The following is a 16,772-nucleotide window of genomic DNA, read 5'->3' as shown; positions in this document are numbered from 1 at the left end:
TTAAAGCAGCCAGAGAAACACAAGAGTTAAAAACTCAAGGGTCATGAGCCCAACTAAAGCAGACACTGATCTCAATCATGGTGACATCAAATTTATGTTAAAGTTTTTTACACTTTATTTAAATAAGCATATTTTACTTTAATTTTATGGTGTTTGTTTGGCAGCCGCAGCTGCCAGTCATTTGACCCTTTTTTTACACAATGAAGGTATTTGATCATGATTATTCAGGAAATACCTGTAAAATAACAGTCTTTTTCAGTTTATTTAATTTAGGATGTTTTACAGTTTTTGGGGGGGCTGACAGTCATTTGACCATTTTATCATTTAACTGTTCTGTTGTTACTGTTTAATTACAGATTATATTTGTATATATATACAGTGAGGAAAATAAGTATTTGAACACCCTGCTATTTTGCAAGTTCTCCCACTTGGAAATCATGGAGGGGTCTGAAATTGTCATAGTAGGTGCATGTCCACTGTGAGAGACATAATCTAAAAAAAAAAATCCAGAAATCACAATGTATGATTTTTAACTATTTATTTGTATGATACAGCTGCAAATAAGTATTTGAACACCTGAGAAAATCAATGTTAATATTTGGTACAGTAGCCTTTGTTTGCAATTTCAGAGGTCAAACGTTTCCTGTAGTTTTTCCCCAGGTTTGCACACACTGCAGGAGGGATTTTGGCCCACTCCTCCACACAGATCTTCTCTAGATCAGTCAGGTTTCTGGGCTGTCGCTGAGAAACACGGAGTTTGAGCTCCCTCCAAAGATTCTCTATTAGGTTTAGGTCTGGAGACTGGCTAGGCCACGCCAGAACCTTGATATGCTTCTTACAGAGCCACTCCTTGGTTATCCTGGCTGTGTGCTTCGGGTCATTGTCATGTTGGAAGACCCAGCCTCGACCCATCTTCAATGCTCTAACTGAGGGAAGGAGGTTGTTCCCCAAAATCTCGCAATACATGGCCCCGGTCATTCTCTCCTTAATACAGTGCAGTCGCCCTGTCCCATGTGCAGAAACCCCCCCCCCCCCCCCCAAAGCATGATGCTACCACCCCCATGCTTCACAGTAGGGATGGTGTTCTTGGGATGGTACTCATCATTCTTCTTCCTCCAAACACGTTTAGTGGAATTATGACCAAAAAGTTCTATTTTGGTCTCATCTGACCACATGACTTTCTCCCATGACTCCTCTGGATCATCCAAATGGTCATTGGCAAACTTAAGACGGGCCGTGACATGTGCTGGTTTAAGCAGGGGAACCTTCCGTGCCATGTATGATTTCAAACCATGACGTCTTAGTGTATTACCAACAGTAACCTTGGAAACGGTGGTCCCAGCTCTTTTCAGGTCATTGACCAGCTCCTCCCGTGTAGTTCTGGGCTGATTTCTCACCTTTCTTAGGATCATTGAGACCCCACGAGGTGAGATCTTGCATGGAGCCCCAGTCCGAGGGAGATTGACAGTCATGTTTAGCTTCTTCCATTGTCTAATGATTGCTCCAACAGTGGACCTTTTTTCACCAAGCTGCTTGGCAATTTCCCCGTAGCCCTTTCCAGCCTTGTGGAGGTGTACAATTTTGTCTCTAGTGTCTTTGGACAGCTCTTTGGTCTTGGCCATGTTAGTAGTTGGATTCTTACTGATTGTATGGGGTGGACAGGTGTCTTTATGCAGCTAATGACCTCAAACAGGTGCATCTAATTTAGGATAATAAATGGAGTGGAGGTGGACATTTTAAAGGCAGACTAACGGGTCTTTGAGGGTCAGAATTCTAGCTGATAGACAGGTGTTCAAATACTTATTTGCAGCTGTATCATACAAATAAATAGTTAAAAAATCATATATTGTGATTTCTGGATTTTTTTTTTTAGATTATGTCTCTCACAGTGGACATGCACCTACAATGACAATTTCAGACCCCTCCATGATTTCCAAGTGGGAGAACTTGCAAAATAGCAGGGTGTTCAAATACTTATTTTCCTCACTGTATATACAATATATGTATATTACATTTTACATACATTTTTATGTAATTTAAGAAAACAGAAAAAATACTGTATGAAAAATCTATTTTCTGTATAAAAAATGTGAATTACTGGAATTTGTCATTAATGTCACAATACCGAAAATAACAGCTGAATTTTTATTTTACAGATATTATTTGTAATTTTACAGTGTTTTGAGTACAATTTAAAATTAAAGAAAATGATGGTAAAAAAATCAGTTATTTTCTGTAAAATTAGGATATTTTTTTTACAGTGTGTATTTGTTTTTCTTCGCTTCCCATTGTGCGCAACGCCTTGTCTCTATTTTTTTTTTTTTTTTTTTTTTTTGGTCTATCATGGATTTCCCTGCTGTCATGCTGGAAGAGGATCACCTGGAAGAGTTTCTTGATCTTGTCCATCAGACGAGACATCGGCTCTCCACCCCGTCGACTACGACCCGCTCAGCCTCAGGCATTTTGACCCTGAAGAGGTACAAGCATTTTATTTATTTTATTAATCTATAGTTTTTATTACGAAGATGGAATTTTGTAGGTTTGTTAAGACTGTCAAAATCAGATTTTTTTTTTTAAACAAATGTAAGCAATATTAACCTTTAAAACTGTGGCTTTTGCGTTCGGGTCTGTATTGACCTGAAAGTGAACTGTAGCTTTACACATGAAATTATGCTGATGTTTTTCATCTATTGGTTAGATTTGTCTCAAATTAATTCTGTAAAATACATTTATCCTCTTTCCTACACTGTAAAAAAATATTTTTGCAATTTTGTTATTTTTTATCTTTTATTTGTTATCTTATTTTCAAGTCCCACATTTCCCACAAAAGTCCACATTTCACTTTGCTGCCACTATTGATGAACCATTGCAGCATGAAAAGATTCAAGCTGTTTATCATCTCATTTTTTCAAGTAAAAGTTTATTAATGAAATGTTTACAAACAAAATGTTCATTTTACTGAGAAATATTGATGTTGTTTTGTTGGGAAAAGAATATGTAGGTTTCATAAGTTTAGACTATTTTGAGCAGTCATGAGTTATAAACATCTGCTTCATTTCTCCACACACATCACTCTCATCTTCACTGTTATTGCACAGGGGAAAACAGCGCATTATTAACAATACACACTGATCTTGTAATGGGGCATGTTGACACACTAATCTGGGGAAATGAGAAACTCTTTCCATTGAAAACAACAACAACCGTTCATTTGATGCAACTTTGTACATGTGAAATAAAGCTAATAATTGACATTATGAATCGTAGTGATTGAACCAGTGAGTGTCTGTCAGTGTTACTCTGAAATCAGAATCAAGGACTGGAACTGAGCTTTATTAATATAGATATAATATATACTTGTATACTTTTACAATGCATTTGGATTTAAAACGCTTTTATGGCAAATGCCGCTTTAATGGACATTTCAACACAATAAATAAATATGAGAGAGAGAGAGAGAGAGAGAGATTCATCATATATTCATGTTGTTTCAATCCTGATGTAATAATGACTGTCGGAAAAAATAAACATGAGCAGATAAACAAAAAATAAACAAAAAATAACATGGAGACCATCCCGGAGGTGACTGCCGTTCCTGACGCACCGCCCAGCCGTCTTGCTCTGCCCGCGCCGCCCAGGCGTCTTGCTCTGCCCGCGCCGCCCAGGCGTCTTGCTCTGTCCGCACCGCCCAGGCGTCCTGCTCTGCCGGCCCCGCCCGAGCTGCTCGCCCTGCCGGCGCCACCCCAGCGATCCGTCATGTCTGCCGATCCAGAGACTGTTCACGTCACGTCTGCCGATCCAGAGACTGTTCACGTCACGTCTGCCGATCCAGAGACTGTTCAGGTCACATCTGACGATCCAGAGGCTGTTCAGGTCACGTCTGACGATCCAGTGTCTCCGGACCGCCACCGCCGAGCCTGTGTCCCCGGACAAGATGGTTGCTGCCGAGCCTGTGTCTCCGGACAAGATGGTCGCCGCTGAGCCTGTGTCCCCGAACAAGATGGTCGCCGCCGAGCCTGTGTCTCCGGACAAGATGGTTGCTGCCGAGCCTGTGTCCCCAGACAAGATGGTTGCCGCCGAGCCTGTGTCTCCGGACAAGATGGTCGCCGCCGAGCCTGTGTCTCCGGACAAGATGGTTGCCGCCGAGCCTGTGTCTCCGGACAAGATGGTCGCCGCCGAGCCTGTGTCCCCAAACAAGATGGTTGCCGCCGAGCCTGTGTCTCCGGACAAGATGGTCGCCGCCGAGCCTGTGTCTCCGGACAAGATGGCCGCCGCCGAGCCTGTTCCTGAGCCGGTGCCTGTGTCTGTTCCTGTGCCTGTGTCTGTTCCTGAGCCGGTGCCTGTGTCTGTTCCTGTTCCTGAGCCTGTTCCTGTTCCGTACCATGTTCCATGGCCGCCCGAGGGGTCGTCTCCACCATGGCCGCCTGAGGGGTCGTCTCCACCATGGCCGCCCGAAGTGTCGTCTCCGCCCTGGCCGCCCGATGGACTGTCTGCTCCTCCGCCCTGGCCGCCTGAGTCGAAGTCTCCGCCGTGGCCGCCCGAGGAGTCGTCTCCGCCCTGGCCGCCCGATGGACTGTCTGCTCCGCCCTGGCCGCCTGAAGGATTGTCTCCGCCCTGGCCGCCCGATGAGTCGTCTGTTTTGCCCTGGCCGTCGGCTAAGCCGTCAACCCTTGTCCTTGTTCCCCTTCATGGACCTGGCCCTCCATCCCTCCCCCTGATCCTTCACCATTCCACCTCCCGCCTGGACTCTTGTTTTGTCTGTTGTCACGTCTTGGAGCGTCTGGTAGCCGCTCCGTTGAGGGGGGGGTTATGTCACAGTGTCTGTTTGTGTATCACTGGTGTCCACTAGAGGTCCTCGTCTCCACGGTGTCATCCCATTCATGAACTGCATTCCCCACAATCCTTGTCAGTACCAATCACTGTTCATTGCACTCAGCTGTTCCCTGTCATCATTGTACCCAGCTGTTCCCTGTTATTCATTGTTAGTTCTTGTTATATATACCCTGCCTGTCTAGTGTTTGTCACGGATTCCTTGTCTTATATCACGCCACTTCCGTTCCCTGTATTTCCTGTTTGTGTTCTTGTTTCTTGGATTGATTATTTGGATTTTGACCTCTGCCTGGAAGACTACGATTTTGGATTACCCAAATAAATCTTTACTGCACTTGGATCTTTCCTTTTCCCGTTCCTTTGTTTGTGGATCATGACAAAACTCTCTTTTGATGAAGATTCATAAAGTGATTCAGTCAAAACTGGACATTAAAAAGCAAACGTGTAAAAACAGTGAAACTCTGGGTGACAAACGTTTATCATGAATGAAAATAACAGTCAAAGATCAACAACTGAAGAAACATGTTCAGACTGAAACAGGAACAAGCGTTTATTGACCATAAACTACAATAACATGATTAAACTGTAATAAAACATGTGAATTAACAGTAAAATACTGGAGGTGACAGTAGATTAATGTTCATTTTACAGTTATCTCTATGATTATATAGATGATGTGTTATTCATCTCACATTATTGATTATAATAATCCTTTCAGATCCAGCAGTTTTAATCAGATCATCTGAAGGATTTTAATAACACATTGTGCACAAATAAAGTGTGTGAATATCAATAACGGTGATAATGCAGTAACACACACAATCAGTTACACAACTGGAAAAATGGCATTTTAGTGTGTGTGTGAATATGTGTTTATGTAATTTCATACTTCTGATAAAAATGAGAAATTGTTACAGTGTGTGTGTGTGTGTCAGTCAGTGTGTGTTTGTTGTTTAATGTGACACAGAGACACTGAAGAGTTAACACTATAAACTCCAAATCCAGCACAGAGGGGTTCAGTGAATGTGTGTGTGAATGTGTGTAAGTGTGTGAGTGTGTGTGTGTCAGAGACGCTGTAGAAGGACAGAGTGCCGGCCGACACGTCCACAAACACTCCTGCTCTCTTACAGGATCCTGAACCAGCAGAAACATCAGTGGAGTTACGATTGTGACAGACAGTGAGTCCGTGATCAGTGCGGCTCAGACTCCAGGAGTTCTCATTACATCCAAACACACAGTCACTCGCTCCTTTCCTCTTGATTCCTTTATATGACACTGATATACCAGTATAATCTCCACTCCATTCAGCCTCCCAGTAACAGCGTCCAGTCAGACTCTCTCCACACAGAACCTGATAATAATGCTCAAATCTCTCTGGATGATCAGGATACGACTGACTCTCAGACACAAACGTCACCTTTCTGTTCTCCTCAGACAGAGCGAGATGAGTGTGTGCTGTGTTTGGATCCAGTGTGAGATCAACGGCATCTGAACACAAGAACACACACATTACAACAGCAACATTTACAACAACAACACACTAAACCTGTGTTTGAGGACTTACATCTGTGTAGTCTTGATGTCATCATGAACTCTCCACAGTGATCCACACTAGAAAACACACACACACACACACACACACACACACACACAAATAATGAAACAAAACATTAAAGTACACTTATGAGTCGTATTCAATATTAATAAATTTGAGATTTTCTTGTTTATCAAAGGAAAATAAACTAATTAAAATTCAAACACACACACTCTCCCTCTGTCTCTCACTCATACACTCTCTCTCTCTCTCTCACACACACACACACACACACTCTCTCTCACTCTCACACACTCTCTCTCTCTCACTCTCACACATACACTCTCTCTCTCTCACACACACACACACTCTCACTCTCGCTCTCTCTCTCACTCATACACACACACAAGGGCACACACACTCTCTCTCTCTCACACACACACTCTCTCTCTCTCTCACACACACTCTCTATCACTCTCACACATACACACACACACTCTCTCTCTCTCACACATACACACACACTCTCTCTCTCTCTCACACAAACTCCCTCACTCACTCTCTCTCTCTCTCTCACACACACACACACACACACACACTCCCTCTCCCTCTCCCTCTCCCACATTTCATTTTCATTTCAAATGAGCTTTATTGGCATGACTGTGTAAAATAGCACAATATTGCCAAAGCAATAGACATATACAAACATATACGTACAGGTTGATATATAAAAGTGAACAATAAAAAAAAGCTCCCCCTCTCTCTCTCTGTCTGTCTCAGTGCAGCTCGTCCTCTACGACTCCATCAGTGCAGTGTGAACACAGTCTGGGCTCTCTGGCTCTCTCTCTCTCTCTCTGTCTGTCTCAGTGCAGCTCGTCCTCTACGACTCCATCAGTGCAGTGTGAACACAGTCTGAGCTCTCCCTCTCTCTCTCTCTCTCTGTCTGTCTCAGTGCAGCTCGTCCTCTACGACTCCATCAGTGCAGTGTGAACACAGTCTGAGCTCTCCCTCTCTCTCTCTCTCTGTCTGTCTCAGTGCAGCTCGTCCTCTACGACTCCATCAGTGCAGTGTGAACACAGTCTGAGCTCTCCCTCTCTCTCTCTCTCTGTCTGTCTCAGTGCAGCTCGTCCTCTACGACTCCATCAGTGCAGTGTGAACACAGTCTGAGCTCTCTGGCTCTCTCTCTCTGTCTGTCTCAGTGCAGCTCGTCCTCTACGGCTCCATCAGTGCAGTGTGAACACAGTCTGAGCTCTCTGGCTCTCCGGCTCGGCTTGTGTCGGCCCGTCTCCACACACAGACTCTGGTCACTAATGCGAAACCTCGTCAGGAGCTTTCTCTGACCATACTTACTGATATCGGTCAGGTATGGTGCCAATTTATAATCAGACTTTATTTTGTGGAAGTTTTTTAATTTATTTACTTGTGTGACCTTTATCTGACAATATTGTATGTATTCTTCTTTGGTTATGTTCCCTATTTCTTTTACTTTTGCGTGTCTGAACTGAATTGCTGAATTAAGTTGATGTTTTTCCACTAAATGTGTCATGGGGTCGCTCTCAAGGTGTCCTGCCCTGTATCTGAGAGCGCAGTGATGGTAATTCTCTGTCTGCGCGTCTGATAGATGGAACCAGAACTTTGCGGTTCTCTTCTGGATCTCAGATAGGAGGGGGAATCGGCCTAATTCTGCCCGGCAACCCAGACTCGGAGCATTTCTGTGAGATCCCAGGATGTTTTTGCAGAACTCAAGGTGGAAAGTTTCCACAGGGGTTTTGTCCCAGGAATCGTAATTTAGTTTAAATTTGGGGCCCCAGATTTCACAGCCGTATACGAGCAGAGCCGGATTAACGCAAAGGCAAACTAGGCACGTGCCTAGGGCCCGATTGGCGGGATGGGGCCCAGACAGAGGGACAAAAAAAAAAAAATGTACAAATGTCCTATCTTTATTTCAAAATGTATTAATTAACTAAAAATAGTGACGATGTTTATCTTAACCATAGACTGTTACATTACATCACATTAACGCCAGCCCATGACTGTATATATAGAGGCGCCAGCCAGTTAAGTCCGAGGGGACGTCAGCGGCGGTCAGAGGCGGTCAACGAACGCATCCATCAGGTGCTACGAGTGCGAAGCAAAAGCCTTATAGGCACGCAAAGAAGCACAGCTCGAAATGCAGGTCATCGATTTTGGAGTGATTGCAATGTATTTTAAATATAAACGTGTGGGCTACTGTAGATCAGCGTATTTCTGGAAAAATCATTCACCGCTTTGTTTGTCTAGTCTACGAGTTTAAAAGAGCGCGAGCGTCTAACGTGCCCAGACGCGACGCTTTGAATTTGCGCGTACAACGAATAACATCGCGTTGGGAGCTGACTAGTAAAAAGCTACAAAAAAGTAAAAGACAAGACGTTTGTATTCAAAGTTAAAAAACCAACACACTGCAACATTTTTAAATGTTTCAAATAAAGGATCTCATATCTATGGGTCTATCTTCTATATTCTGATGCTGATGATTAGATAATACCCTGACATCATAGCCTATACGAATATTAGATTAGAATTTTTTTCCTGCTCAGTAGCGATCGTATCTTTCTCTTCCACTTGATTTGTGTATAGCATATTTAAGGTAGCAATGCAATACATAATATCATATTACTGATATATATGACAATATCTGCAGTCAATATTGATTAAATGGGAGGGAAAAATCCTGCCCATAACGCAGCTATGAAAACAATTATAAAAGCAGGTTCATGTTCATCTACTGAAGTGGGATTCTGGAACTGTGAATAAACTGAATAAAACAGCAAAATAACAACAAGAACAATAACATCTTCATTAAACAAAAAAGAGATTACCTTAGATAAAGTTTGATGTAGTAGCTACCATTAAAAAGTCTGGACCCATTACTATCTTTAATGTTTTTGAAAGAAGTTTCTTATTATGCTCTACAAGCCTGCATTTATTTGATCAAAATACAGAAAAAAACAGGAATATTCAGCGAAGATGTGTTAAATATATAAAAGTGATAGTGAAGACTTTTTTTAAACAACTTTTTAATAATCAAAAAATCCTGAAAAAAAGTATCACATGTTATAAAATAAATATTAAGCACCATTTCTAACATTTGATAATAAATCAGAATATTATAAAGTTTTCTAAAGGATCACGTGACACTAAATTCAGCTTTGAATCGCAGAAATATATTTTAAAGTAGGCCTATAGTAAAATAGAAAACCATTATTTTAAATTGTAATAATATTTCACTATATTATTTTTCTGTATTTTTGATCAAATAAATCCAGGCTTGATGAGCATAAGAGACTTCTTTCAAAAACATTAAAAATAGTAATTTGTCCAAACTTATGTACTGTGTAAGTAAAAATATACTAAATTTAAAATTAAATGTTGTATAAATAAAAAGGTTAGGAATCATATTTGTTTCAAGTGTTTTTTATTGGGGGTGGGGGGCCTCCAACATGAATTTTGCCTAGGGCCTCCAAATGTCTAGAACCGGCCCTGTATACGAGGATGGGTTTGATGATGCTGTCAAAGATTTTTAGCCACAGTTTAGTTCAGTTCAGTTTAGTAGAGTTCTCTGACTGAACTGTATTTGTGACAGTGAAGGAGGAAGTGCGTCTCTGTCTCGATCTCTCCTGTCCTACAGTGAACACACACCCTCTGCTCTCGGGGTAACCAGCTCTTCCTGTGTCTGCCCGTCTCGATGGCGAGACTGTGTTCACTCAGCCTGTACTTGCTCAGGATCCGTCTCTGCTTTGTGTCTCTCACACTCTGGAGATATTCTTCGAGTTCATCATTTGATTTCAGATTTCGATAGAATTGTAATTTACTTTGTGTTTTAGTTTCCTGATCCCAATGTTCCAGATATGTATTTTTAGAGTGTTTGATAATTTGGTTTATCCTGATGTGTGTGTGAGAAGCAGTGCTGGTCTGAGACTGGTCAGTGTTAGTAGGGTTAGTCCGGTTAGTGAGTCTCAGAGCCAGCTGACTGAGGAGACTCTTTTCGGGGTTCAGTTCTTGGGTTTGTAGTGCTTTAAAATGTAGCGATTCTGTGGAACTTGATTTTAGATGCATCCAGAATTTGAGGGATCTTTTTTGCATATTGATAATCAATGGGAATCGGCCTAATTCTGCCCTACATGCATTATTGGGTGTTTTCATTTGTAGTTTTAGGATCATTTTGCAGAATTCAGTGTGTAGGGCTTCTGTTGGATGCCTGTCCCATCTAGTGTAGCTCTGATCACTGAGTGGACCCCAAACCTCACTTCCATACAGCGCAATGGGCTGAATTACACTATCGAAGATTTTACACCAGATTGGAATCGGTAATTCAGTGTTTTGGAATTTTTTCTTAATTGCGTATAGAGCTCTTCGAGCTTTATCTTTGAGAGCATTCACTGCCATACTGAAACTCCCCGGTGCAGTGATGACCAGGCCGAGGTAACTGCATCGTGTGCTCTAGGGCGGTGCTGCCTAGACTGAACTGGTGTCTGTGTTCCTGACATCTGGGCTTCTTCTGAAAGACCATAATGTTGGTCTTGGTGAGGTTGACTGCCAGGGCCCAGTTCTGGCAGTAGTTCTCCAGCAGGTCCAGGTGCTGCTGTAGTCCCTGTGCAGTGGGTGACAGCAGCACCAGGTCGTCTGCGTACAGCAAGAGCTTGATGCTCCTGTCTTGTAGAGTGAGTCCAGGGCCTGTAGACTGCTCCAGCTGCACCGCTAGTTCATTAATGTAGATGTTGAACAGCGTTGGACTCAGACTACAGCCCTGCCGCACTCCTCTTTTCTGGGTGAAGTATTCTGTGTGTTTGTTGCCAATTCGTATTGCACATTTGTTGTTTGAATACATTGATTTTATAGTGTCATAAACTTTACCCCCTACACCACTTTGTAAAAGTTTATAATATAATCCGTTGTGCCAAATATAATCAAATGCTTTTTTGAAATCGACAAAGCATGCAAATATTTTTCCGTTTTTGGTCAGTTTTACGTGTTTATTGATTAGGGTGTGTAGGGTGTAAATGTGGTCAGTAGTTCTGTGATTTGGAACGAAGCCAATCTGACTCGAGCTCAGGACATTGTGTTCGTTAAGGAAGCTTACAATTCTATTGTTTAAAATACTGCTAAATAACTTCCCCAGATTACTGCTCACACAAATGCCTCTGAAATTATTAGGGTCCAATTTATCTCCACTCTTATGAATTGGGGTAATAGGTCCTTGGCTCCAGATGTCAGGAAAACAGCCTGAACTAAGTACAGTGTTGAACAGTTTGAGCACCACCGCCTGCAGCTCAGGTGTGCTGTGTTTCAGCATCTCTCCTAGAATGCTGTCAGGACCACAAGATTTCTTTCCTTTTTGGCTTTTGAGTTTGTTTGTCAATTCTTCATGTGTAATTGGGAAGTCAAGTGGATTTTGATTATTTTTAAGTGTCTCTTCAAGAGTTTGTAGATTTTGTTTGATCAGATTATAATTATCATTAAGTTGGTTTGATGGGATTTCTTTATATAAGTTTTCAAAATGATTTGTCCAAATTTCTCCATCTTGTATTGGCAGGTCTTGTGGTTTCGTTGTGCTCAGATTGTTCCACATATCCCAGAACTGATTCTGATTTATTGAATGCTCTAATTCTTCTATACTTTTGGTCAGATGGTGTTGCTTTTTCACTCTAATTGTGTCTTTATATATTTTTAGTTTAGAAAAGTATTCAGTTCTTATCTCAGTTTTGTTTGGTTCTTTGTTTCAGATATGATATGATGTTGTTTTCTTAATGTTTTGCATTCTGAGTCAAACCATTTTTCATCTTTTGGAGTAGTTTTAGTGTATTTTTTTGCCTTTCTTTTTCAATTCACTTTTATGTGCTGCTTTTTTAAATATTTAATTTATTTCGTTTGTAGCCGAATTAACACCATCTTTAGTTGTTTTGAATTTCTTATTAATAAATGTATTTATTCGACTTTTTAGTTCTTTAGAACTGAGGGCTTGCACAAATTTGTCTGCGCTGTCTGGAGCCCATCTGTATCTCTGCTGGACCAGATACATTTGGCAGGTTTCCGGCCTGTTTTGTTCTGGTGTGTGATGTGTTTTGATATGGATGTTAGTTTGGTTATGGTCAGAAAGCGGAGTTTGCTGTTTGACAGTGAATGCATTGAAGGAGGAAGGGTCCATGTCAGTGATGGCATAGTCAACTACACTAGCTCCAAGACCTGAACAACACGTGAACCTCCCTAAAGAGTCCCCTCTGATCCTGCCGTTCAGTATGTACAGGCCTGAGGCTCGGCAGAGCTGCACCAACTCTCTACCGCTTTTATTCACGGTTTGATCAAGGTTGTTTCTCGGTGGAAGTTTTCTTGTGAGACTCGGGGGATTTTGGCCAAACACATATTCATTGCCCTTTGGATCTATGACATCAGGTTCAGATCCAGTTCTGGCATTAAAGTCTCCACACAGCAGCACGTTTCCCTGGGCCTGGAAATGGCTGATTTCTGTGTGGATGTTGTTGAGGTATTCCTCATCATGGTAAGGGGACTCCGCTGGGGGAATGTAGATGGCACAGAGATATGTGTCTGTAGCTGAAATGCCAATTTGGTTTAATTTTAACCAGCAATGAAATTACCCAACTGTAATGGTGGAAATGTGTTTGGCCAGATCCTCCCTGTATCACACCAGGATTCCTCCCGAGTCTCGTCCACGATGGACTGTACTTATCTTGACAGGGCACATTTACTTCATAATAGCCTGAGGGACAGTAGGTGAGCGCATCATTTCGACACCAGGTTTCAGTGAGGATTTCAGTGATATCAACATCTTCTATATTTTTTAGAAATTCAGGGTCTGTGCTTTTAGAACCAAATGTTGAAGAGTGAAGACCCTGAATATTCCAGCAACTTATTTGAAATGAATGCATTTGTATTCTAAAAGAAAAACCTATTTGGTGAGACAGAGAGAAGATAAGGTGAAAACATACATGTGAAACATTTTACATTAGTGCAATTTTTCTTTTTTCTCAGTAGAGCACTGTGTGTGTTCTTATCTGTTCAGGAGCTGGTTGCACAGTGTGTGCAGCATCTCTCGGATCTGGCTCAGCTCGCGGGGGGCTCGGAGGGGGGGCCAGGCTAAAGCTTCAGCGTAGCTCTGTGCTCTCGGATGGAGGGGTTTATCCGGGTGTGGGGGGTTTCTTGGTTTCTTCTTGCTAATGGGGACTTGATGGCCAGCAGGTGGACGTGGGGTTGGTGACTGCAGGTTTACAGGTGTGTAGTGAGCCATAGGTGGGTGTGGATGTGGTGGATGATGTGAGAAGCTCGTCCGGCCGGCGTCTCTTCTCGCCGGGGTCGGGGGGTTGTGTCTCAGCATGAAGCGGTGAATGGGCCGGTAGTGTTCTGGCGTCGGAAGCAGATGTCTCGGTGATGATGGGGTGCGGACCAGGGCTGCATCTTTAAGGGTCCTTGCAAAAATGCGCACTGCATCTCTGTGCAGGTGGAGTCCGTCGTACAGGTGTTGGAGGCCGATGTGGTGGTGGTGGACCAGGTGCACATTTGGCAGTGCAGAGCATCTACGGGAGATTTCAGTGTTGATGTTGTGGATGATGTGTGGTGGTGTGTCATGTCGTGGGAGAAGTGTGGAGATAATGATCCGGGATTCTGGGAACTTTTTGCTGGTGATTTCTGCCATTTTTCTGACCGCATCAGAATAGAATAGAATAGAATAGAATAGAATAGAATAGAATAGAATAGAATAGAATGTGGCATTTATATAGAGCTTTCATATGTACTACTGTACACCCAAAGCGCTTTACAATCATATCAAGGGATCTCTCCTCAACCACCACCAGTGTGCAGCATCCACTTGGATGATGCGACGGCAGCAACAGTACAACGGCGCCAGTGCGCTCACCACACACCAGCTATAGGTGGAGAGAGGAGAGAGAGTGATAGAGCCAATTCAATGTAAGGGGATTATTAGGAGCCCATGATTGGTAAGGACCAATGGGTGGAATGTGGCCAGGACACCGGGGTTACACCCCTACTCTTTGCGAGAAATGCCATGGGATTTTTAATGACCACAGAGAGTCAGGACCTCGGTTTTATGTCTCATCCGAAGGACGGTGCTCTTTGACAATATAGTGTCCCCGTCACTACACTGGGGCGTTAGGACCCACACAGACCACAGGGTGAGCACCCCCTGCTGGCCTCACTAACACCTCTTCCAGCAGCAACCTGGTTTTCTCAGGAGGTCTCCCATCCAGGTACTAACCAGGCTCAGCCCTGCTTAGCTTCAGTGGGCAACCAGTCTTGGGCTACAGGGTGATATGGCAGCTGGCGATATCAGCAGTGTTGTTGCGCAGCGAGTGAAGGTCATTGGTCCCGGTGTGGATTATGACGCACGAGGGGTGTCCTGTGAAGCCTCTGATGATCTGCTGGGCGTGGCCAGTTGTGCTGCATCGTTTTGCAGAGACTTTCTGATGTGGGAAGAGTTTCTGTGGGTCCAAGAACTTCCCATTAGAGTCCATGAGGAGGAGAACATTTGGGTCAGGTTCTGAAGGGTGGGCGGGGGAGGGTTGTGTTTCTGCAGGTTTCTGTGTGTGTGTGGCAGGCTCGCTGTCTGTGTTTGTGTAGTCTGTAGTAGGAGCTGTACTGTGGTGAAGTGTGTTGTCTTCTGTGTTTTTCTGGAATTGCTCTCTCATCTCTTGCAGCTGTCTGGAGAAGTTCTCTTCTTTTCTCTTGTTGTCCTCCTCTAGCTTGCATATATGTGCACGGAGAGTTTGGTTTTCTCCTTGCAGTTCTCTGAGAGCTCTGTGGAGTTCAGTGATGGAGGAGTTGGTGTCTTTCTTCAGCCGCCTGAGCTCATCTTTGAGCTCTTGGATGGAGATGTTCGTGTTGCGTGTGTCTGAGAGTTTGACTTGAGTGTGTTCTCTGAACTCAGTGAAGTCCAGTTCCAGTAAAGCTAAACTGTCTCTCAGTCGACGGTCCGATGGTGAAGGTGAAAGAATCGCTGGGCCTTCCTCCTCAGAGTCTGTGCTGTTTGCGTGAGGCTCGTCTCTCTCCTCCTCTACTCTGGCCTTCAGCAGCAGTTCAGGCTTGCCTCATTGCCTTGCAGAAGGAAGGTGCCTTTGGTATAGTAGGTTATGGTGAGGATTGGGTTGTCTGTGTCCAGCATTTCATCTTTGCATATAGTTAATCTTCCACCTCGACCGATTCCTTCTTTAAAAATGTTCTTGAATTCCTCACAGATGGCTGATTTCCATGCATTTATCAAGGTGGTGTAGAAGATAAGGTTGTTCTTGATTCTTCTCCCATTGAGTTGAATGTAGTCAGCATACAGAAGATCAGGGTTGTCTCTGAGAGTTTTCTCTTTGTGTTTTTTTCTGGCCTGTACACTTCTGCACTTCTCTGGGTAAAGCACCTCCCTGCGCCGGGGTTGCCATGGTGATCGGGCTGGGGGCTGGGCACTGAGCCAAAGCTGCAGCCAACTTAGCTTTTAGCTTGTAATAATGAGAGATTTTACCAGAATAAAGTCAAGATATACAGTTTTTGTTCAAGATTTTTGCCAGATAAAGCTCATCTCTCTGTTTAGTAATTAAAGATCAAAAATTGTGTGAAGTTTTTCAGCTGTAGTTCCTTTAAAAAAGCCTTTCACGTTTTGGAGGGAAAACTCCAGTTAGCTGTTAGAGTGGTGATCCAGTAGCCAGATGCTAATCCACAGGTTCAAGTCTTCTTTCTTTTATTAAAATGTATTTTCTAGTAAAAAAATCTGTATTTACCAGAATCCAAGTTGTTCCTCTGTTGTTTGTTCTTGTTTGTTGTCGTTATCTCACTCTCTGTCTCAATTTTTGGCTCAATCTTTTATAATTTTTCAGGAGCTCATTTTTAGAGTGGCTGATCAGTGGCCTCACCCACACATATCTCCTCACACACTCTCTCTCTCTCACAGACACACACACTCTCTCTCTCTCTCTCTCTCTCTCTCTCTCACACACAGACACACACACTCTCTCTCTCTTACTCTCACACAGACACACTCACTCTCTCTCTCTCACGCAGATACACACACTCTCTCACACACAGTTTAGAGCTCACACACTCCCTCACTCACTCTCTCTCTCACACACACAACACACATACTCCCTCACTCACTCTCACACGCACACACACTCCCTCACTCTCTCTCTCTCACACACACTCTCTCTCTCTCTCTCTCATACACACACACACACACACACACACACAACACAAACTCACTCACTCTCTGTCTCTCTCAGACACACACACACACACTCTCTCTCTCACGCACACACTCTCTCTCTCACACACAGACACTCTCTCTCTCACGCAGACACACACTCTCTCACACACACAGTTTAGAGCTCACACACTCCCTCACTCACTCTCTCTC

The 16,772-nt window shown here is 43.3% G+C and overlaps 1 protein-coding gene across 2 annotated transcripts in view; it reads right to left on the bottom strand.

The window, feature by feature from the left end:
- Window positions 1-2,335: 2,335 nt before the first annotated feature.
- Window positions 2,336-16,772, bottom strand: part of LOC311295121 (uncharacterized protein) — a 56,946-nt gene continuing 42,509 nt past the window's right edge. Inside the window, exons 7-8 of one of the 2 annotated variants that reach the window (XM_084416332.1) lie at window positions 6,395-6,441; window positions 5,345-6,318 (exon numbers count right to left, since the gene is read on the bottom strand). In XM_084416332.1, the coding sequence (XP_084272458.1) occupies window positions 5,762-6,318; window positions 6,395-6,441 (604 nt within the window). In that variant the 3' untranslated portion in view covers window positions 5,345-5,761. Of the gene's footprint in view, window positions 2,470-5,344; window positions 6,319-6,394; window positions 6,442-16,772 lie in introns of those variants that run through there. The other variant, XM_084416333.1, reaches the window with a different exon arrangement.

The sequence above is a fragment of the Rutilus rutilus genome (assembly GCF_951802725.1).
Source record: "Rutilus rutilus genome assembly, chromosome: 1".
Taxonomy (NCBI): Eukaryota; Metazoa; Chordata; class Actinopteri; order Cypriniformes; family Leuciscidae; genus Rutilus; species Rutilus rutilus.
The sequence above is the reverse complement of the archived record's forward strand: the minus strand, read 5'-3'. Positions and strand labels throughout refer to the sequence as shown.